This window comes from Coenobita brevimanus, chromosome 15 (assembly GCF_032717465.1).
Source record: "Coenobita brevimanus isolate Jiangsu-jjx chromosome 15, ASM3271746v2, whole genome shotgun sequence".
In the NCBI taxonomy this organism is placed as follows: domain Eukaryota; kingdom Metazoa; phylum Arthropoda; class Malacostraca; order Decapoda; family Coenobitidae; genus Coenobita; species Coenobita brevimanus.
Window position 1 is genome coordinate 12,551,563 of NC_136968.1, and position 23,417 is coordinate 12,574,979.

A 23,417-nucleotide genomic window follows, 5' to 3' on the forward strand; every position below is an offset into this window, starting at 1 on the left:
CACTAATACTCACATTTCTTTTTTGGCAATTTATTTGTATGTTATATTACTAAAACCTCCTTGCGCGCTATTACCTCACCCGGACGGAGTCCTACGAGGAATTGTTTCTTGTCGAGTTTCTTTGTTTGTTACCTCACCCGGACGGAGCCCAGCGATGTATTGTTTTTGGTCTAATTTGTTTGTTTGTTTCTTTGTTCGTTACCAACATTATGGAAAGACGACAGAATGAAATTGCATGAAACTTTCAAGATATGTGGACACTGGTCCCAAAAGAAAGTGATTAAATTTTGAAGGTAATCAAATAGCCCTGAAAGGTCAAAACCAAGGTCACAGATTTCCAGAGGGCTATAACTTGAAACCAGTTAAAGATAGAGATATTTACTATTATGAACATACAGAAACTCGTAATATGAGAGTTCATTTGGCACCAAGGCCTTTGACCTTGAGTGACCTTGAAAGGTCAAATGCATGATCATGGGTTTTCAGAGGGCAGAACTTGAAAACATCTGCGCCATTACCTTAGACTTTGTTTGTGCACGGACACGAAATGGCAGTACCAAATCAGTATCTAATATACTATAGCACTAGCCGTGTGTGTGTGTGTGTGTATGTGTGTGTGTGTGTATGTGTGTGTGTGTGTGTGTGTGTGTGTGTGTGTGTGTGTGTGTGTGTGTGTGTGTGTGTGTTTTGGGCAGCCGAAACTACATTCAAATTGCACAAAAATTGGCACAATAATCGCAAAAAATTCGCTGATGTGAAAAAACTTGGTCCCATCACGATTGAAAAACTTTTACTATATTTAATGAACGATCACATTTTGACCAAAAATCCCCGCTCCTGGCACCCGGCATAGGATCTCCGTAGAATTTTTTGCCCATAGCTACAACTGAAATATACTATATATAGCAGTAGCCGTGTGTCTGTGTGTGTATTTTGGATTTGCATTCGGACAACTCGGATTCCATTCCCGAAGCTGCAAATAACACGATCAGTTGGTTAGGTGCAAAAAATCCAAGTGACAACAATAGACAAGAACAGCACATACAAGTGACTCGGATTACCTGAAATGATAGAAACGCATGCGTGACAAACGAGGAAACGAGTAACAAGTGCAAGGAAACGAGTGCCAAGGACGAGAAAGCGAGTACACAGTGCGAGAGCCCTCCGCAGGAGCGAGTGGAGGGGGCCCGAAGGACCCACGAGCACTTGTTTAACAGTTATGAAATAACTATTGTCGGGCGAGGTTTGTTGTGTCTGGCACCACTTGTTTGTTTGTTTGTTAGTTAGCAACATTACAGAAAAATAGCTGAAAGAAATTACATGAAACTTTCAGATATGTGGGCACTGGTCCCAAAAGAAAGTGATTAAATTTTGAAGGTTAAAATCAAGGTCACGGATTTTCAGAGGGCTATAACTTAAAAACGGTTGAAAATGAAGATATTTACTATTACGGACATCCAGCAACTCATAATATGGGCTTTCATTTGGCACCAAGACCTTTGACCTTGAATGATCTTGAAAGGTCAAACTCAAGGTCATGGATATTCAGGGGGCTATAACTCGAAACTGGTTGAAGATAGATGTAGAGACTATTATCAACATACAGGAAATCCCTTATGGACTATTGGTACACCTGAAAGCGCCAGTTTCTCCCCCTCTAGTAGCCAGAGTCACAGCCAGTGAGCGACCGGGTGAACGAACATCTCACACCCACCGCCTCTACCACAACCCTGGTGTAAGCTTTGTTGGGTAGATGTGGAATGGCCGAAGCAAATGATGTTCCAATGTGTCATGATTGTTTTTATAGACAATCAGAACCAGTGGGGGTAAAAAGGTATTTAATGTATAATACTGTGTTGTTATTCACATTATGAGAAAGACACGAATATGAAAGAAGATCTTCAATGTATTGTGTTATTTTCTATGTACTTACGTCGCGTATTGTAATGTTACAGTTAAGTGCGTACAGTATAGTGAACAGATATGATGTCTGTTCTCATCCATTCTCGCTCCCACCTCCACCACCCTACTCTCTGGGTTCCTGTCTCCACAAAACGTCTCATTTACCCTCCCGTCCTCCAGTCCCGCCCTTGTTAACCAACATAAAGTAAGATAATGATAAGGTGATCCGTCAGGGATTGATCATATTAATTTTATCATACTCCTCTGTATTAAGCACCAGCAGATTTATAACATACAATACTTCGGTGTATCTGCCAACTATTTCATCCTGTTGTAAGATCTATGTGACGCACACTGCTAGTTGGACCTTGTGCTACAAGGATATACGGCTGTTCATTGTTAACAGTTTACGTGGTTTTGGTCATCCATTAATGCATATTAACGTGGCAATTTAGGTCTTGCATTATAAACACATAAGGTTTATGTTCCTGTCATTATTGGACAAACAAAACGAACTAGGGATCGGCTCTGACGAACCATAAACTCTCTGCTTTAACGAAAATATGTCGATCTCTCGTCAAAGCGTGACACAATGTTTTTATGTATACGATTGACCTTCATTCAGTCATATACGTAATGACAGTGTGTCACTGTTGTGACGAGAGGTAGGAATATTTTCATTTAAGCAGGGAGTTTGTGGTTCGTCAGAGCCGATCCTTGATTAGTTTCGTTTGTCCACTAATGACAGGAATATAAACCTAACGTGTTTATGATGTAAGGCTTAAATTGCCGCGTTAATAAAAAAAAAAAAAAAAAGGACGTCCAAAACGAAACATAACCCGTGTTAACAATAAACAACCATATGTCCTTGTAACACAAGGTCCACCTTGCAGTAGGTATGTCAAGTAACAGATTACAAGAGGATGAAATTAGCAGATATACTGAAGTGTTGTATAAGTTTGTTGGTACTTAATACAGAGGTGTATGATAATATTAATATGATCAATACCTGACGGATCATTTCATGATTATTATGCTGGTTAACAAAGGGACTGGGGAAAGAGAAGGTAAAAGAGACGTTTTGTGGAGACAGAAATGCAGAGAGTAGGGTGGTGAAGGTGGGAGGGAGAATGGATGAGAGGAGACACCATACCTTTCAACAGATGTTGTTCACTATGCTATACTTATTTGTAACATTATGCTACTTGATGTACGTATACAGACAATAAAGCATTATACAGTGTAGGTCTTCTTTCATTTTTGTGCCTTGCTCATATGTTGTGGATAACAGCACAGTATTACACATTAACTTCCTTTCTATACTTACCCCTACTGGTTCTGACTGCATATAAAATCATTCATGGCACATTGTAACATCACTAGCTTTTGCCGTTCCACATCTACCTAACAACATTTATACTGGGGTTGGGGTAGGGGCGGTGGGTGGGGGGTGTTCGATCACCCAGTCGCTCACTGGCTGCGACTCCGGCTACTGGGGAGGGGGGTAGAAATGAGTGCTTTCGGGTGTACCTTGGCCTTTGACTGTGAGTGACCTTGGAAAGTCAAACTCAAGGTCACAGATATTCAGGGGGTTATAACTCGAAACTCGTTGAAGATAGACATATTTGCTGTTATCAAGATATAGGAAGTTTCATGTGGGCTTTGACACCATGATCTTTGACCGTGAGCTACCTTGAAAGGTCAAACGCAAGATCACGGATTTTCAGAGAGCGAAACTTGAAAACATTTGCGCCATTACCTTAGACTTTAATTGTGCACCGACAGTAAGTGGCAGAAACGAGCCAGTATTTAACAGCATAACTGCTGTCGGACGAGGTTTGTTGTGCTTGGCACCACTTGTTATGAGCTTTACAGACTTCACACCCACTCGTTTGAGAATATTTGCATAGTACTCCCTATCACTTCTTCCTTAGTGACTCACTTACTCATACACATTACTTTTTACTCTGTTGTGATAAGTCTCTTCATATTTTCATGTTTTGCAATTTTCTAATGAATCAAGATAAAGAAAATTATAATACTGTGAAAAATTTCCACTGTGGATTCAATAATACTGTTTGGTGATTAAAAATATATAGAAAATGACCATAATGGTAGAAAAAAAGTTGATGGGAGTTATTCCTCATTCGATCAGTAAGAGTTTAATTCTGAACTTAAATACATAGTCTGGATTTTGCCAGAAAATGGCAAATTACAACATGTAATAGGAGTCCACACTGAATGTGTGGAACGTGTTCTAGCGAGCGAGCGAGCAAGTCAGGCAGTGTTGAATATTGTCTCATGTGACTCATCTTCCTCTGATTTTCTGACCTGAAAATACTAAAAAAAAATTATTAGATTACACCAAAAATATTCCCTCACACTTCCTAAAAGCAATACTCCTCATGTATTAATTTTAGGTCTAGGGCTAGGGATCTAGCAGGTTAATAATGACTTGCTTTTTGCCCGCTCACAAAAATTACTTTCACCAAATCTCTCGGTGTGCTCCGATTCGAATCAGAAATAAGAAATTCAGAGATCAGGATATTGTATTAAAATGACTCGGATTCAGTCAAAAATTTCCCCGCAAAAAAAAAAAAAAAAAAAAAAAAAAAAAAAAAAAAGAAGGTATTATTTGTTTTGAAAAGGCAAAACCTTCTTGCTCTCAGCAATCGTCGGAAAATACTGCTGCGCTACTCACGCAACCTTAGACCGTTACTTCTTGCACAGACGGCTGTTACGCTAATCTGCCTTATAAAAAATCGTTTCCTCGATTTACGGAAAAAATTATTGGGAATGATGAGTTGTCTATGACATGAAAATAATCAAGGGTTTTTATGTGATTTCCAAATTGGTGCCTATCTTTCTTGTAAATCCAAAATTGGCTGAGATATCCAAAAAAGTTCGCTACTGTACTACAGTTTTCCTCCCGACCCCTGCCCCCATTTCTTCATGATGCGATAAATGATTCGCTCGGGCACATATGTCGGGGGTCCAAACTGTGACTAAAATTGGTGTGCTCTCTCGCTTCGCTCGCTCGAACACAAAAATCAACACAGCCACTGATTAGTATTCGATTATATGCTATTAAAGTTTTTTTTTTTTTTCGTTACAGTATGCGTGAACACAAAACTAGAGAATTTTAAGAAAACGTGATCGGAAATAATCTGGTAAAGAACAGGTGCTGTGGAAGCTCCTTAACCATTCAGAATACAGTCTAGTTTCAGTACCTTCTCCATCTCCTCCATCTCGTAATTCACTCTACACATCTCTTGCTCTGTTGTATACATTTTTTTTTTCAGTACTCTACGTACCTTTCTTAACCTCTCCTAGTAACCGCTTATTTGATCTACCCACCTCTTACTCTGCTCTAAACCATACTCTTTCTCTTCAGTTCTGCTCTACACCAATGGTAAGTTTGTCTCCTATATTTGCTCTGTCTCACTTCACCAGCTATATCTCTGACAGATAAGAATTCGCTCAGGTCAACCGTGTCATATGATTTTAACTACAATGCCGTAGGTAATAATCATCTTTCAGCGTAAACGCCCAGGCTTTCCCTGAATAAAAAAAAATATATATATATATATATATTTTTAAGATTAAATAGAATGCGTCAATAAAGGTCAGAATGCTGAATCCTCTTTATGCTTATGTCATTACAAATATTTTTAATATTTTGCTCGGTGTGACTCTCACACTTGGATATAACTATACTCTGCTATTATTTCCTTAGAGGGAAACAAAGATGTTCAGTAGTGAGAGAATAATGCCTAGCGTCGAACAGTTTATGAGATGGCGATGCATGACGAATTTAAAAAGTACTAATGGCTTTCAATCAACCAATCAGTCAGTCTATCTATCTTTCTATATCTATCAGGCAGTCAATCACTCAATCTATCTATCTGTCTCTATCTATCTACCTATCTACCTACCTACTTACCTGCCTACCATCCAATTCTTTATTGCCCCATCGGAAGCGTAAGAACCCAGAATTAGTCTAATCAGTCCCCACATTTAAGACGAAGGTGACCAGTTTACAACCCTTGAGTAGTATTATGTGGTCAGTAAGCCCCAGCCATTCTTTGGATGTGGACCCTTACAGGCCCAGTCAAGTCAGAATGTCTTGACTTGATAAATTACCAGGCGTCATTTGGTCACATTGTTTTCATCCAACGTAGTACATAGATTGCTGGTTTACAGGAAACCATTTGCACCGCCACCAACCTAAAGAAAACTATCCACTCCGATTTTATCAATGCAGGGGCCTATAATACGAAGACTTGGATAACAGAAAAGAGGATAACAATCGATTAACCGAAATTTGTTAATCATTCAGTGTAAAAGTACGGCTGGTTAAAACACTAACATAACACAAAACTATCAACAGATTTGTATAGAACAGTGCAACATTTCTTGTCCAGGTACTTAAGAATTTCCTCACAAAGGGAAATATTTTCATAAAATATTTTTTCCTCAAACACAACCCTTCTGCGCACAAGAACAAACTTGGTTTTCTGCTGCAAATAATGCAACCCATATTTGTTGACAGGAGCAGTCGTCTGATGTGGAGACAGTGAGTGTATGCTTCTGGGCACGGCCTTTCACTCTCACCAGCTACGAGTCGTACCTTTCCCTGGCGGTGTCCAACCATGACAACGATGTTCTACACCTGTGTAGGTCGCCCAGGCTTTTACTTTTCACTGTTTATAAACGAAAATTTGCAGTAAATGTACCAGACCCTCACTTTCCTGTCTTTAGGGTGAAGAGTGTAGCTCCTTACGTACAGGACTGTACTCTTGAGAACTGGGAAAAGCTGTTGCCACAGGGGAGGTTGGGCTCTACTTTCACTAGGCATCGGGACCTCAGTTCTTGGCCACCCTCCTTTGCTGACCTTTCTCAGTGTTTTAGTAACATCAAGAGTAGGCCAGCACGTTCTCTCAAAATGTTTATATATCTGTTTGCACTAAAATATATGCTTATTGTACACTGCAGTTTGTAAGAGTCAGCAAGGAAATTGCCTAGGTATATTCCCTAATAATATCCAAGTTCCTGTTGGTGGCTCATCAAGAAACCATGGACCATTCTTTGACATGTTTGCCACAAGTTTCTGCAAGATCCATAAAGTTTCCTCTATCTTCCTCTCGTTGGAACACCACTTCTCCAAAACTATGGTCACTTTGTTTATGGTGCAGAGACCAAGCTGTCTGAGATATTATTAGTCCCAGAGCATCATCAAAACGTCTCTTTACCGTAGACCAGGCCACATGTTTATAATCTGTGTAGGTGACACACCCACACTTGGTTTTCATGTTTCGGAACCTTAGTCTTCGGACGTCTCTCCATTCTGACTATAGTTAACTTGCCCATCTATAAATGAAGTGGATATGCAGTTTCTTCCTGTACATTTAGAGAAAACATGGAAACTCCATACCCAGTCCTGCGATATGCATGCCAATTTCAAAGAATTACAAAATAGTAGTAGTGATAATAGTAGCAGGAGTAGTAGTAGCAGTTACTGGATGTGAGCTTATTCTTCAACATATACTTAGATGTCAAAGCTATATCTGCCCTCCTCCTATTTTATATCCTTTATGTGTTTTTATGGTGGTGACCACTCAAAAAATAATTGGGAAAAATTCAGTAGTAAAAGATATCAGTGAATCAGACGATAAGACATGAGAAGTTCGTTGAAATCCTACTCAATTTTCCCTATTTCTGATTGTTTTTATTTGGGGGAGGGGGGTAATCCCCCAATTATCATTGAGGGTGGGGTCACGCTCCCCAAATATCGCCTTACGGTTGAGATTCCATTGTAAAATGAGCACTCTGATACCAAAGCCACATCTCTCCTCCTTTCATTACTTTTAAGTATTTTTAATTTGGTGAGGGGGTTGACTCCTTTCAGAATCATGGATGGAATTGTATATAACGGAAGACCTTCGGAGTAAACAGACGAATTCACCTGGGAAGTTTCATTCAAGTCCATCAAGTAGCCTTTTCTTATGCAAGGAAGAAGGAACCAAAAACCAGGAGCCTGCAAATTGTTCCTGCCAAGAAAAAACAAATACAAGATAACAGAGAGCCAAATTAAAGATCCGTTCATTTCCAGATGTCTGGACACACTGTTTTTGAAAGATTTGAGATCATAGGCAGTAGGAAATACAGACAGAGGGAAACAGGTCCAGAGCTGACCTGTTGCATACATGAGGACTGGGAGTAAGGGTTAACTATTGCATTAGAGAGTTGGACAGAAAAGGGATGAGAGTTTGTTCCTAGACGGGTGATATGTTTCGCTGCAGTGGTGGAGGGATGCAAACAAACAGTTCAGAGGAATAGTAACCATTGAAGTTGTGATAGAAAAGACATAAATATGCAAAAGTGCAGAGAACAGAGGTTGAAGGAGGCCAGTAAGAGGAGGACTCCACCTTGTTCGGAAGAGCTGTTGTGGGAAGCCTCCCCACATGTGAGAGTTGTACTCTTCACAGAGGTGAATAAAACCCATATATATTGTCAACATATGTGCAGGGGTAAAGACGGCACAGAGTCGGCATTGCACACCTAATCTCTTGGAAGTAGATGTTACAAGGGATGTAATACAATCTTTCCAAGATAAATTCCGAGAGAATGTAACCTCAAGTATGTTTAAAGATGATGCAGGATTGAGCTGGATATTATTAAACATTAGTAGGTACTCCTGTGGACGATTGTGTCGGGTTGATAGATGTAAGAACTGGGTTTTTGATGCATTAAAAACAACAAGATGACTTTTACTCCAATCAGAGATATGAGCCAAGTCAGACATTAGGTGTGCCACAGCCTCATCCCTTGTTTGTCAAGGTAACTGCTGAGATGGAAGCTCCGGGAAACGAATGGAAAGGTGAAGGGTGAAGTCATCAGCATATGATTGGACAGGGTTAGATGTACAGCTTAGAAGGTCATTGATGAATAAAAGGAAGAGACTTGGTGATAGGACAGAACCCTGAGGAACAACACTATCGATAGCTCTAGGAGAAGAACGTTGGCCGTCCACAACGACATCTGTAGAACGACCAGAAAGAAGGTAGAGATCAAGGCACATATACCGTAGAAGGATAGAAGCCTTGCGTTGGCAAATTGTAGTCACTGTTAGTACATACCATTCCTTCGAACTGGAAGTTCCTTTCATTCCGTCTCTCTCGAACAATGTTGACGTTTTCAGTGTTCAGACTATCGCTTAGTGCGGTAAAATCTTTGCTAAGTCAAAATATAATCATCTGTAGGTAGCCATAACGAAGTCTTAAAAGTCGCCATGCTACAGAAATAGTTCAACCCAGACTGACTTTGATCCTCTCACCCTGATGAATCTTTCCAGATCTGAATAAAATCATAAGTCAGTGGAAGAATGATGAAAAAGACGTTGTCGTACTGGAATGGATAAATTCATACATTTCAAAAGTCTCTTTGGAAATGGAAGATCTGAAACATAGCTTCTCTCACAATATTTCATCAAAACACCAACATTGGTTTCATCAGGGATCTGTGTTTGCAGTTTTCTTGTAATCTGATGGGATTCTTGATCACTTTCCTTCCAGGAGTATAGTGAAAATTTTTTGAGTATGATGGATATTACAAAAGCCTTTGACTGACCTTGGCATTAACTTTTACTGTCCAAACTGCTTTCATAAGGTTCCAGCCTTTCTACGGTTTCGTGTGGAGTTTCCCTTCTAGTCCTCCTACCCCTAATTGTGTAGATGACCACTATTTTTTTTTGGGGGGGAGGGGGGTTGTCTTTTCACCGTCTCTTTTATTAATGTCCATCAATTACTTTCTAAGGGTGCACAGGTAGACCTATGCATTAATATAGTGACAAATTGACATTTCATTTTCCCATCAGTTTCTCACAGCAGCCATCGCTAAAGTCATAACAACATTTGGTGTATGAGGTTTGGCAGCCTTTGCTCTGTCAATTATTTTTAAATGGAGTAAAGAAACCTTGTGCCTTTAACCCGCCCCATCCCATCGACGTATGGGTACGTTGCAACATTTTGCATTTGCCAGTCCCAACGACGTACTGGTACGTCGTGCAATTGCAAGGGCCTTAATTTGCACAATTTTCAATTTTGGCGCGTGATTTTTCGTACATATACACGGGACACCTTCCTCTATTCCTCTACAAGATGCCAAGCAGGGACAATGCCTTATACCACATAACCTCCCCCCTCCCCCCCTCACGCCATTGTCTGGGCAATTCACCTGTTACCAGTGACCTGGCCAGTAAAGATATTCAGGGCCAGAATGATTCCCCAATCGATGACAATGTGGAGGATAAAGTTTACAGAGCATTAGAGGAAGAAACAGTCAGAAATAATGATCAGGTAATGTGGCAAAAGAAGGACAGGTATGGTGATGAGTTAGTGAGTGAAACAATGCTTATAATGCCTATATTACTGTTTGAAAACCAATATACTCTCGTACTACATATAAATTCGTACCAAGGAAATTAATAAATATCGTTTATGAGTGGTGTGAAATAGTTACCCTCCCATAGAACTCGTTTTCTTTGGTGCCAGCCTGTTAGAAAACCCAGTCAGGTAAGGAGGTACTGGTACCTGGATCGAATATTTTAAACCTCAGGTGAGCGTTTTCTCTATGTATTTTCAATGTTTCTTACCAAAAGCGGAGGTTTTAACCAAAAAAAAAATTTTTGAAAATACCTCAGGATTGGGGGGTGTCAGAGGTGCGAAATAGCTCAGGACGTGATGGGTTAATGTCGGAAGATTTCAGTTCCTCTGTGTTCCAGCTCGTTATAGTCTCTCCCACGAATAGCTTCACACTTCAATATCAAGCAACTACTTTCTTCTCTGTCATCTCTGAAAATTTTTCGTTATCATTTGCTTGTGGCCTTGAGTGGACGTTATTCCTCTTATAAAACGAGCTTCTCAAAGGTCAGGCATGTTGGCCGATTTTTCTTTATCTTCTTAGTTTCAAAAGTGTGTGACAGTTAAGTATGACACATAACCACAGCACTTGAGTATAACACTTACGCGTAGCATATAAACATGGGATGCTCAGCCCTTTCAGCCATGCTATACAGGATTGAACCAAATCCTTCCTGCTTTATCAACTCCCTTCCTACTCTGTTTCCTTTTATACATTTTTTTCTTCGATTGAATATTCTATCTCTTTCCCTCCACTCTAGTTCTATGGATGGCCATTCCTTTCCTAAATTTTCTGCTTGCAGTCCCATTAAGGTGGTCAGGGAACACCTGCGCATTTTCACGCGCTCACATCTTTTTTTCCCAACTGAATAGTGCAAAGTTTAACTGGTATTCTCACTTCTGTGCACATGCAACAGTTCAGTCCTTTAAGCAGAATATAACCAGGGATTTTAAAATGAAAGGATTTTAAGTTTGACTTTTATTCTTGGGAAAAAACTTCTGTTGAGTTCCAGATGTGTTATTTTTTTATTATTATTGGCATTTTTATAAAAATGTATCCTCTTTATCATTCCATAGGCCAGCACCTTATGAACATTGGCATGTGTCATTGCGATGAGATCTAATTTATGGTCAGTTATGTTCATCTGAAAGTATATAAACATAGTATTGTTGATTAAAAAGTATCCATATCGCACATGGTCCCAGTAACCAAAACATTGCTCTTGTAACAGACTTATCATTCCCGGTAACAAAAAACTTTTACTAAGATACGGCACTGTCATTTCAAAACAGTATGTTATGCTGATGATGAATTCTTCATAAACTTGGTGATTTCAGTCTGTTCTGATACTTCTGATCTTCCGCCAGACCGCCGGGGAGGGCATCACGGCTTCTACTACAACGGTGTCAGACAGTTTGGGTTTCCCAACTTAACCAGTTCCATTGGCCTGCATGAGTGGAGTCACTATTGCCATATATTCGACAAGGGTGAGTATGTGGCCTACATGGGTGGACAACAAAAGGCACGAGGGCCAATCTCCACGCCCAAAGTGGCATTGCCTTTGCGAGGCATTCTCACTCTAGGACAGGAGCAGGACAGTATGAAGGGAGGCTTTCACCCATCTCAGATATTTCGTGGACAAATGGCCCTCGTTAACATTTATAACAGGACATTAAGCAAGGAAGAGGCGAAGGAGCAAGCCACTTGTAAGGGAGCAGCACATGGTGAGATATTTTCTACAGAACGAGAGACAGTAGAAGTGTCTGGTGTTGTACTTACTATCTTGAATGAGGAAGAACTCTGCAAGAAGCCAGTGAACTTTGTTATACTACCAGAGCCCAGACACCTGCCGGAGTCTCGCCGTGCATGCAGGAATATTGGCTATGAGGTATTCGCTCCATCTTCCCTCATAGAGAATATCCAGCTGTATAATCATTCTCTTCAGTTTGCTTCCAAGTGTAAGTCTAACTATCATCTGTGGATTGGTGCAACTGATAAAGATCTTGAAGGCGTTTGGCGGAAATTCTCTGACAATGAAGTGGTGCAATATCCTCCCTTTGAATTAAATGAACCAAATGGAGGAAAGGGAGAAAACTGTCTGTTGATGTTCCTGTTGAATGGCATGTGGGTAGACACATCGTGCGATATTCAGTGGCCTGCTTGTGTCCCCTGCCAAGTACTGCGCTCCAAACCTATCCGGTTACGAGGACTTTGCTTCAAGACAGAGGCAGAGATCTATTTTGAAGTCTTAGGCTACGAGGGAGGAAAGCCATACCTGCATGGATACTACGGTTACATGATTTACAGGAACAGTGAGGGAGAGTGGTTGATGTACGACACTGTCTCTAATGAGACGGTTGCCACACTGGCACTTCCTTATGAAGATTCCTATCCAATTGGTCGCCACACATGGACACTGAAGAATCCGACGTGTAACACACCAGCAAACTCTGATATTCATCTGAGCCTTTCGGTGTGTTCTCTCTCTGAATTCACTTGCTCAAATGGTGATTGCATAGCCCTGGAGAAGCGATGTAATGGCAAAAACGACTGCCCAGACTTTTCGGATGAGGACAACTGTCAGATGCTTGTGTTGCCGGGAGGGTACCGTGTCACACAACCGCCAGCCAACTCCTCTGGCAATTGGCCCATCCTCCTTTCCTCAACTGTGAATGTGTTGCGTGTGGAGGAGATCAGCGACGTGCAGCGCTCCATCAGCGTAGAACTGGAGCTGGAGGTGAGCTGGATGGATCCACGCATCACATTCCTCAACCTGGGTGACACACTCGAGTGGAACAAATTGCATGCCAGTGACATCACGCTTATCTGGACACCATTGTTTATTTTCCCTAACGTCTACCGAGGGAATATTAATACAATTGAGGAAGAAGTCAGCGTCAGGAAGCTAGGAGGACCACTCAAGCCAAAGTTCAACAGTGTCCATCAAGGTAACTGTGTTTTTTACTGAATTTGTTTTGACATTATCTCCCATCCAGTGGAATACAACTGAGATACGGCAAATATGTGCCGAATTCTCATTGGCAGTGAAGGCTTCATAGCACCATTTTCTTAATGACTGATTATTCACATCACGCATTGAAATTCTCTTGTACACTATTTAGATCATTAATTTCAACATAGTTTGCATCCGTCGAATGAAAATGAATAGCTGAGTGTTATAGTTAAATAAATCGCTGAATAATCAATGCTACGAAATCTCTCAAGTCATCCAGTTTACAATCCTTAATCCTATTAAGAACTAGAGTATTCTTACAGATGTATAATAACATCAACTGGCAGTTACTACAACTCAGTAAAGTTGTGTTTAGGGTCTCAGTTGGATATGAATACTTGCGGACATTAATATCGATTCACTTCTTTATGATAGAATAACAAGAAAGTCAACAATCGTTTTCAAAACACAATGATGAGGTCGTCCAGCCTAACATAATCCCCAGGACATTATGTAAGGATTTTATAACAGTCAGATTAAGAAGTGAAACGGTGCTACTGTCTGCAAATTTACCTGAAACCTAAATTACTTTTGACAGGTTCTTCCCCTATACTTTTCAGACGTTGCTTACAAAGGGAATTCAGCTACCTTGGTGAAGAGGCAACACGTCAGGTAGGGCAGATTTTATTTTAAAGAATTTTTAAATGAATACACTATAAGATAAATTAATGCTAAGTATGTAAAAACCAAGGTCCAATGTATTCGCATATATTTGTATACATTTACGTAAGAAAGATTTGCTCGTATATGAGACTTCGAAGCATCTTTTCTGTCATTATTTTGCAAACTAGTATTACATTTCAATATTTCTGTCCCGGCCAACGAAGCTGGGGTTACGTATTCAGCCGTGTCCGTGTGTGTGTGTGTTTGTGTATTAGATATCTCGATGTGTTTTTATCGTATTTCAATGAAGTCTGGTAGGCAAGTGGGCATTGTGTCATGGACGAGTTGATTAGAATTTGAGGTGGATTTGAATCCGGATGCAGGAATAAATCATAAATTTTATTGACGTTGGCAGAGGTATACATTCTCCAGGATTGCGCAACGAGGGAGACTAAGACGACATTGGGGTACAAAAGATAAACATTAGACTTTGTGTCGTCCTTGGACGCATTAAGCCATTTTACTAAATTACTACAAAATGATTTTCCTCAGGTGAGGGGAATTCATAAAGTTAGGGGTTGGAAAAAAAAAAAAAATCTCGCTTAATTTTAGTCTCTGAAACTTCCGTCAGGTGATTCAAATCGTCTGATTTAAGCCCTTCAGGTCATGCCAATGATGTATCTTAAATCTTGTTTTCAATCTCCAGGTGACATTTTTCATCATATGATAGACATATCGAATTGGAAGGATTGGAAGCCTTTGCAAGCGCTCAGTGGCCCGACAGGACTGCCAAGTGCTTGCCATCGAGACACGCACTGACACTAAACTTGACATGGACCTGCTCTGACATACTGACCATGCCCATGCGAAATTTCAGCTCATTCCACCCAGCTGTAAAATATGTAGAGGGTTCCCAGTGTCTGGAGAAAAATCGGGCACAAAAGTGAGCGTGGCTCCCTTGCAACTGAGTGCACGCATCTGTAATTTACAGCATCGCTGAGCCCGTTGTTCCTCGTCGTTAGATATATGGCACGTCAAAATCCGAGGGGATCAATTATTGTGGACGAACATGCTTATTCACATTGTATTATTGATTAACCCTTCTCTACATAAGGTATCCCCTAAAACTGAATAATTTTCGCTGCCACAGTCAGAGAAATAAGTATCTTTCTATGTCTGGTGACTACAAAGCTAAAAGGTCGAACCAGCCAGTTACCCGACACTGGCATTAGTTCAGTTAAAACTGCAGTTATACGAGACATGCAATATTTCCATTAAGACAGCAGCTTTGATTTATCGCCTTCAAATTATCTTCATACAAAACCTGGATGATATATACTTTGCAGTTCTTACCAGTGTGAACAACAACCATCATCTCTGAGGAAGCAACACCCTACTCTCAACATCTGGCATTTGGGTCAAATATTTGACTTTGCTCTGTGACCTTGACGCTCAACTGGTTACTCTCTAGATCGGATGACTTTATCACTACCTGACCCTCAACCCTCCATCCAAGATATTTGAGGTATCCTTATTTTCTTAACTTTTGACCTTTAGTTCTCAAACACAGCTGATCAGTCCTTGGGAAGGTCCTCACAAGTCTGTACAGAAACATAAAAACAACATTCATTGCTCACACACACACACACACACACACACACACACACACACACACACACACACACACACACACCTATTAAAACAATACCTTGCCTGTGCGCTTGCGCCGGCTGATGAAATTAATTGATAATGACCAACTTCTGCTGAAGTTGTTGAGCTTCAGTAAAATACGCTAGCTCGACCATGGCACAAAGGGGATTCAATTACTTGTATTTTAAGCTTAACACAGACCTGAGGGGTAGGGCGAGGATGAATGGTGTGTGATTGAATTCTTGACTCCTTTCACCTGGCAAATTGTTGATAATTCTCCTTCTTTTGTGCTCTGTTTTTTTTGTTTTCTGGACCCAACTGTAACTCATTCGTAGGTGAGAAAAAGAGGTCAGGATGATGTAATTTCTGTGTTGATTATGAGAGAAATGTTTGACTGATCTATAAATTTCGGTTAGCATTTTGTTCAGTGTTCTTCATTTGTTAAATCCTGTTCCTGTTTTGGGATCCCATTCGCTATGTGATACTAGGGAAGGAGGTCATGATGTGATGATGATGATGATGATGATGATTATTATAAATAAAATTATATCATATTATTAGTATTAGTATTAGTATTAGTATTGTTGTTGCTGTTGTTGTTGTTGTTGTTGATGTTGTTGTTACTTTTTAAATTAATATTATCACTGATTTATTGTCTGAGAAGGTTAACTGCCGCATAACTTTCAGTGGTAATTTCGTGTGTACGTTTGAAGTGTTCTTCTATCCCTTCGACCTACAACACTGCTTCCTCCTGCTACAACTGTCCTCAGCACGTCGGGACCAGGCCACATTCGCCAGCGAGTTGTCTAGGGTGGAGTACCTGGAGGAGGAGTTCCTGCCGGTATTTCAAGTCACTCGATGTTCCGTCAGTATTGAAGAAGGTGGAAGCAACGAAACGAGCTTCAGTGTTATAAAGGTAACGGCGGTATATTTGCAGTAGTTTTCCTCTCCCAAAAATGGTGAGAGGTGTGAGTCGTAGAAAGGGCAACCAGCTGGCCTAAGAAAGGACAGCACACAGGTTATCTATTTATGGCTATCCCCTTCGTGAATCATGACATCTGGGTATAGATAGAGTGACAAACACCACGATGACGTATATGACTGTAAATCGGTGATGCGTTCCACAGTCTCGCATCTTATGTCATAACATTTATAAAATGAATCAGAGGAAACCGTCGACTCAACCCCATAAGCAATAATTCCCAAAGACAAAGTCAAATGCCTTGGGAGGCTAAGCCAAAATGGGTTTTCCGTCAGTCCATTCATCAGCGCTCTAAAGGTTGCATTTATGGACCTATTTTCATGTCCATTGTCCGTCCACCATGGCAATGCACCGAACCACCACACCCACCAATCCAGCCTCATTAACTATACCCACCCAGCCACCTGACTCCAACACAACACGCACACACACACACACACACACACACACACACACACACACACACACACACACACACACACACACACACACACACACACACACAGAAACACACATATACACGCAGCTTCCTTTCAAATCGTTCTATTGCTGTGGTTGTAGACGGCCACCGTTTTTCTCCTAGATCCATGACTAGTAGTGTTCCTCAGGGTTCTGTCCTATCACCACCTTTTCCTTTTATTCGACAGTTACCTTCTAAGCTGTACATCTAACCCTATCCACTCATACGCTGATGATTCCACCTTTCAGCTTGCCATTCGCTTCCCGCAACATCCATCAGAGGAGTAGACTGTAGACTGTAGCACCAGTCGAGCAGGGCAGTACTCCCGAGGTGGATGGAAAGCTGATGACAGGGATTGCTGGAGCTCCCGTTTCATCAGCCCTCAGGACTAGTTCCTGACCATCCCCCTTTGCTGAACTTTTTCAGTGTCTCAGTTACACAGAGAGTAGGCCAGCATGCTCTCCAGTACAAATTTCTCTAACTATCTACACCAAACTACATGCACAGTACACACTACACTTCCTATTCAAAATTCAACAAAAATGGCGTCTCTTCATCAAGCCTTGGAGTCCCCAGGGGGGGGGGGACCATAAATGCCCCCACCATCCGCCCCTCTCCCGATGACGACTCGAGGTGCCTGGAACCACTGTCTGACTCTCTTCTTCTTCATTTCTGCAACATTCGCAGCCTTTCCTCTAACTTTCGCTCTGTTGAGCACCACCTCTCCTCCTCTAAACCTCACCTTCTTTTTCTAACGGAGACTCAGCTGTCTGAGGCAACTGACAGCAAACCCTTTTCTGTATCCTCCTACTTTCTCTATACTCATTTTAAAGCCAAAGGTGGCTGTTGTGTATATATACGCAACGACTTATCTTGCTCTCGTGTTCCTGAACTCGGAGTCCCCAGAGGGGGGGACCATATATGCCCCCACCATCCGCCTCTCTCCCGATGACTACTCGAGGTGCCTGGAACCACTGTCTGACTCTCTTCTTCTTCATTTCTGCAACATTCGCGGCTTTCCTCTAACTTTCGCTCTGTTGAGCACCACCTCTCCTCCTCTAAACCTCACCTTCTTTTTCTAACGGAGACTCAGCTGTCTGAGGCAACTGACAGCAAACCCTTTTCTGTATCCTCCTACTTTCTCTATACTCATTTCAAAGCCAAAGGTGGCTGTTGTGTATATATATGCAACGACTTATCTTGCTCTCGTGTTCCTGAACTCGATTCTTCTGAATTCTCTACACTCTGGCTTCGGCTTTTCTGTCATTCTCTGACTAAATATATCTGTGCTGTTTACTTATCCCCTAATTCTACTGACTATCAAAAATTCTTCGACTATCTTCTACGATGGAACACATTCTATCCATTTCTCCTTTCTCTGAAATCTCCATTCTAGGAGATTTCAATGTTCACCACCACCTTTGGCTCTCCTCTCCTTTCACGGATCCACCTGGTGAACAAGCCTACATCTTTTCTATCCTTAATGACCTAGAGCAGCTTGTACAGCACCCTACCCATATCCCTGACTGCCTTGGAGAGAGCTCCAACATACTTGACCTCTTCCTCACAACTAATCCTTCTGCTTACTCTGTTAATCTTTTCTCTCCGTTGGGCTCCTCCGATCACAACCTTATTACCTTAACCTGTCCTATCACTCCGGTATGGCCTGTGGACCCTCCAGGGAAACGTCGTCTGTGGCATGTTGGAGCCGCGGACTGGGAGGCCCTCAGGCAGTACTTCTTTGATTTTCCCTGGAATGATTATTGCTTCCATGGCCGGGAGCCATCTGAGTGTGCCTTGCGCATTATGGAGGTTATTCTCTCGGGCATGGAAGCATACATTCCTTTCTCATATCCTTTGGCTAACGCAAGAAAGCCTTGGTTTAATCACGCTTGTTCTAATGCTGTCCGCAACAAGGACAGGGCCTTCAAAAGGTACCGGAGCCAACCCACCCCTGAATCACATCATCTTTACGTTTCTGCCTGGAATCGTGCTAAGTCTGTTCTTCGCTCTACTAAAAATAATTTCATCCATACTAAATGCTCTCAACTCTTCAACTCGAATTCTTCCCACTCCTTCTGGCACCTTGCCAAAAATCTTTCTAACAACTTTACCTCATCATCCTTCCCTCCTCTATTCTCCTCTGATGGTTCTGTAGCTATTTCTTCTACTGATAAAGCAGATCCCTTCGCACAAACTTTCTCCTCCAATTCCACCTTAGATGATTCCGGTGCTGTTCCTCCATCACTTCCCCCTTCTGACTTCCTCATGGCTGACATTAAAATTTCTTCAGTTGATGTATTTTCTGCCATCACTGGCCTCAGTACTAACAAGGCATATGGGCCTGATGGGGTCCCTCCTGTTATTCTCAAGAACTGTGCTTCTGTGCTTACATCCTGCCTAGGCAAACTCTTTTGCCTTTGTCTGTCAACTTGTACCTTTCCTTCTTGCTGGAAGTTTGCTCTCATTCAGCCAGTCCCAAAGAAGGGTGACCACTCCCAACCTTCCAACTATCATCCAATTGCTTTAACGTCCTGTGTTTCAAAAGTTTTCGAGTCAATTCTCAATAGTAAAATTTTAAGGCATCTTTCCTATCACAACCTTCTTTCCGATCGTCAGTATGGGTTCCGTCAGGGACGCTCCACTGGCGATCTTCTCACCTACCTTTCAGACTCCTGGTCATCCTCCTTTCGGGACTTTGGCGAAAGCTTTGCCATTTTACTTGACATCTCAAAGGCTTTTGATCGAGTCTGGCATAAATCTTTAATTTCCAAACTGCCCTCCTACGGTTTCTATCCTTCTATTTGTGCCTTCATCGCTAGCTTCCTTTCTGGTCGTTCTATAGCCGCTGTTGTAGACGGCCATCATTCTTCTCCTAGATCTATCAACAGTGGTGTTCCTCAGGGCTCTGTCCTATCACCAACTCTCTTCCTTTTATTCATCAATGATCTTCTAAGCTGTACATCTAACCCTATCCACTCATAGGCTGATGACTCCACCCTTCACCTTTCCATTCGGTTCCCGCAACGCCCAACTCAACAGTTACTTCAACAAACAAGGGATGAGGCTATGGCGCACCTTATGTCTGACTTCGCTCGTATCTCTGACTGGGGTAAAAATAATATGGTTGTTTTTAATGCATCTAAGACTCAGTTCTTACACTTATCAACCCGACAAAATCTTCCACAGGTATACCCACTAATGTTTAATAATATTCAGCTTAATCCTGCATCATCCTTGAACATGCTTGGGGTTTCATTTACTCGGGACTTATCTTGGAAAGATCATATTACATCTCTTGTAAAATCTGCTTCCAAGAGATTGGGTGTGCTAAGCCGACTCCGCTTTTTTTTTACCCTTGCACAATTGTTGACTCTATACAGGGGTTTTATCTGCCCCTGTGTGGAGTACAACTCTCATGTGTGGGGAGGCTCCCCACATACCGCTCTTCTCAATAGGGTGGAGTCAAAGGCTTTTCGTCTCATTAACTCTCCTCCTCTTACTGACTCCCTTCAACCTCTGTCTCTTCGCTGCACTGTTACATCTTTATCTCTTTTCTATCGCTACTTTAATGGTTCTATCGCTACTTTAATGGTCACTGCTCCTCTGAACTGTCTGCTTGCATTCCTCCACCTCTACGACGGGCGCGTAGCACCCGTCTGGCAGCAAACTCTCATCTCTTTTCTGTCCAACTCTCTAATGCAAAAGTTAACCGTTACTCCCAGTCTTTCATTTATGCAACAGGTCAGCTCTGGAACTGTCTCCCTCTGTCTGTTTTTCCTGCTGCCTATGATCTCCAGTCTTTCAAACGCAGGGTGTCCAGGCATCTCAAAATGATCGGATCTTGAATTTGGCTCTCTATTGTATTTTGTTTTTCTCTTGGAGGGAACTGTTACTGCGGGCTCATGGCCTTTGGTTCCTTCTTCCTCGCATTAAACAAAAAAAAAAATCTCAGCAGTTACTTCAACAAACACGAGATGAGGTTATGGCTCACCTAATGTCTGACTTGGCTCGTATCTCTGACTGGGGTAAAAATAATCTTGTTTTTAATGCATCAAAAACTCAGTTCTTATAATTATCAACCCATCAGAATCCTCCACTGGAGAACCCACTAATGTTTAATAATATCCAGCTCAATCCTGCATCATATTTAAATGTAGGTGGGGGTTTCATTCTCTCGGGAATTATCTTGGAAAGATCTTATTACATCTCTTGTAAAATCTGCTTCCAAGAGATTAGGTGTGCTAAGCTGACTCCATACTTTCTTTGCCCCAAGGACAGTTGTTGACTTTATACACGGGTTATATTCGCCCTTGTGTAGAGAACAACTCTTATGTGTGGGGAAGCTTCCCACATACAGCTCTTCTCAACAAGGTGGAGTCAAAAGCTTATCGACTCATTAACTCTCCTCCTCCTACTGGCTTCCTTCAACCTCTGTCTCTTCGCCACACTGCTGCATCTTTATCTCTTTTCTGTCGCTACTTCAATGGGCACTGCTCCTCTGAACTATCTGCTTGCATCCCTCCACAACTAAGACGGGAGCACAGCAGCTGTCTAGCAACAAACTCTCATTCATTCTCTGTCCAGCTCTCATTATATTGCAAGAATTAACCGTTATTCCCAGACCTTCATTTAGGCAACAGATCAACTCCGGAACTATCTCCCTCTGTCTGTATTTCCTGCTTCCTATGATCTCCAGTCTTTCAACCGCAGTGTGTGCAGGTATCTCGAAATGAACGGGTCTTGAATTTGGCTCTCTCTTTATCGCCCACCTTACGAGGCGGAATGATAATGTTTTTCTGCTTGCCTCAGTGTGTGTGTGTGTGTGTGTGTGTGTGTGTGTGTGTGTGTGTGTGTGTGTGTGTGTGTGTGTGTGTTTTCCCATTTTATCTCATGAACGGCTTTAACTATCAACATACCTTCAGGGTATCAAGATATAGCCAAAATCTTGGCCGAGTTCGATAATGGGCTTTAGGGGTCAAGGTCAAGGTCAGCAAAATAGCTGCCAAAGGACAACTAGATTTTATCACCCGGATTTAGCACCAGTATATCTCATGAAAGGCTTGAGCTATCAACATGAAACCTTCACGGTATCAAGATATGGCCAAAATCTTGGACTTAGCCAACAGCATAAATTATTATGGCGGATGATTAGCATTCGGCTCTCGAATGCTTTTCTATCATTTTTTTTTTTCTTGGGAGAAACGTTTTGCGGGCTCCTGACCTTTGGTTCTTTCTTCCTTGCATAAAAAAGACATGCACAGAGACACTCACACACAGACATGCACACACACACACATAAGCACACACGCAACACACGCACACACACACGCGCACACACAAACATGCACACACACAGACCCACGCACGCACAGATTCACGCACGCAGACCCGTGCACATACAGACACCAGTGCACACACAGACACCAGCACACACAAACATACGCACAAGTCTAACAAAGTAATATTTCGCTCGCTCTTTCGTTTCCGTATGGGATATCACAAGCATATGATAAAAGGTGGCGAGTTGTGTTCAGTAGCCGTGAGTGGAAAAGGGAAAACAGCTTGTGTGTCAATGCTACAGGTTACAGTCAAGTGTGTGCTTGATTGCAGCCTTGATGGACAGTATTTTAGTGGATTTAATATCCGAGATCATTTTGATTTCTGCTGACATGCCATCTCTTATACCATTACAGAGAGAGTTTCGCGTTCCGATGAGTCGACAGACCGGTTATACAAACTTTCCAAAATTTAAGCTAGTATGTGCTTTAACTTATAAAATGTGTCTACACTAGTCATTTCAAAAACTTACGTCTTAAAGGGAGATCGGTGTGTGACACGTAAGACTGCTGGGCCCCAAGAAAGAGGTTTGGTCTATGTCCAAAGTCGGACATTTAAATAAAGAAATAACTTTTATATTATGATTTTGTAAACCAAACAGGAGAGGGTATAAATCAACATAACTGTCAATAATCGATTGCTTACAACATTGTTGCTCTCCTTTGTAAGGCAGGATTGGAAACGTCAGCATTTAATGCATGTGAAAACATTTTGTAGTACCATTTTCTTTACGAAGAGCTGGGACGGGAAGAGGAAGCTGGCAAGGCCAGGGAGAGGGATTGGAAAGGAGAGAGAGATGGGGGAGGGAGGGGATACTGTGACGGTGAAGGGGCAGGGTGAGAGAAGGAAGTGTCGGGTATTGTTCTAATAGCAGATTGCACATTATATTGACTCTCAAATCCTCGACATACACCCTTTACTGGAGCTATGTTCTGAGTGTATTTCCATAAGAATTCCATGACTGACAAGCTATCCAAAAGCCAATACTATTAATGTAGTAAAAAATATAATATAATTCTCAGTATAAAAAGTACAATGAAAAGTAC

At 41.6% G+C, this 23,417-nt stretch overlaps 1 protein-coding gene across 1 annotated transcript in view; it reads left to right on the forward strand.

The window, feature by feature from the left end:
• LOC145390669 (uncharacterized) overlaps positions 1-23,417 on the forward strand; it is a 195,623-nt gene that overhangs the window by 125,896 nt on the left and 46,310 nt on the right. The window contains exons 5-8 of the mRNA XM_080265461.1: positions 6,455-6,578; positions 11,691-13,271; positions 13,897-13,948; positions 16,277-16,505. Coding sequence (XP_080121587.1) covers positions 6,455-6,578; positions 11,691-13,271; positions 13,897-13,948; positions 16,277-16,505 — 1,986 coding nt within the window. The remainder of the gene's footprint in view (positions 1-6,454; positions 6,579-11,690; positions 13,272-13,896; positions 13,949-16,276; positions 16,506-23,417) is intronic.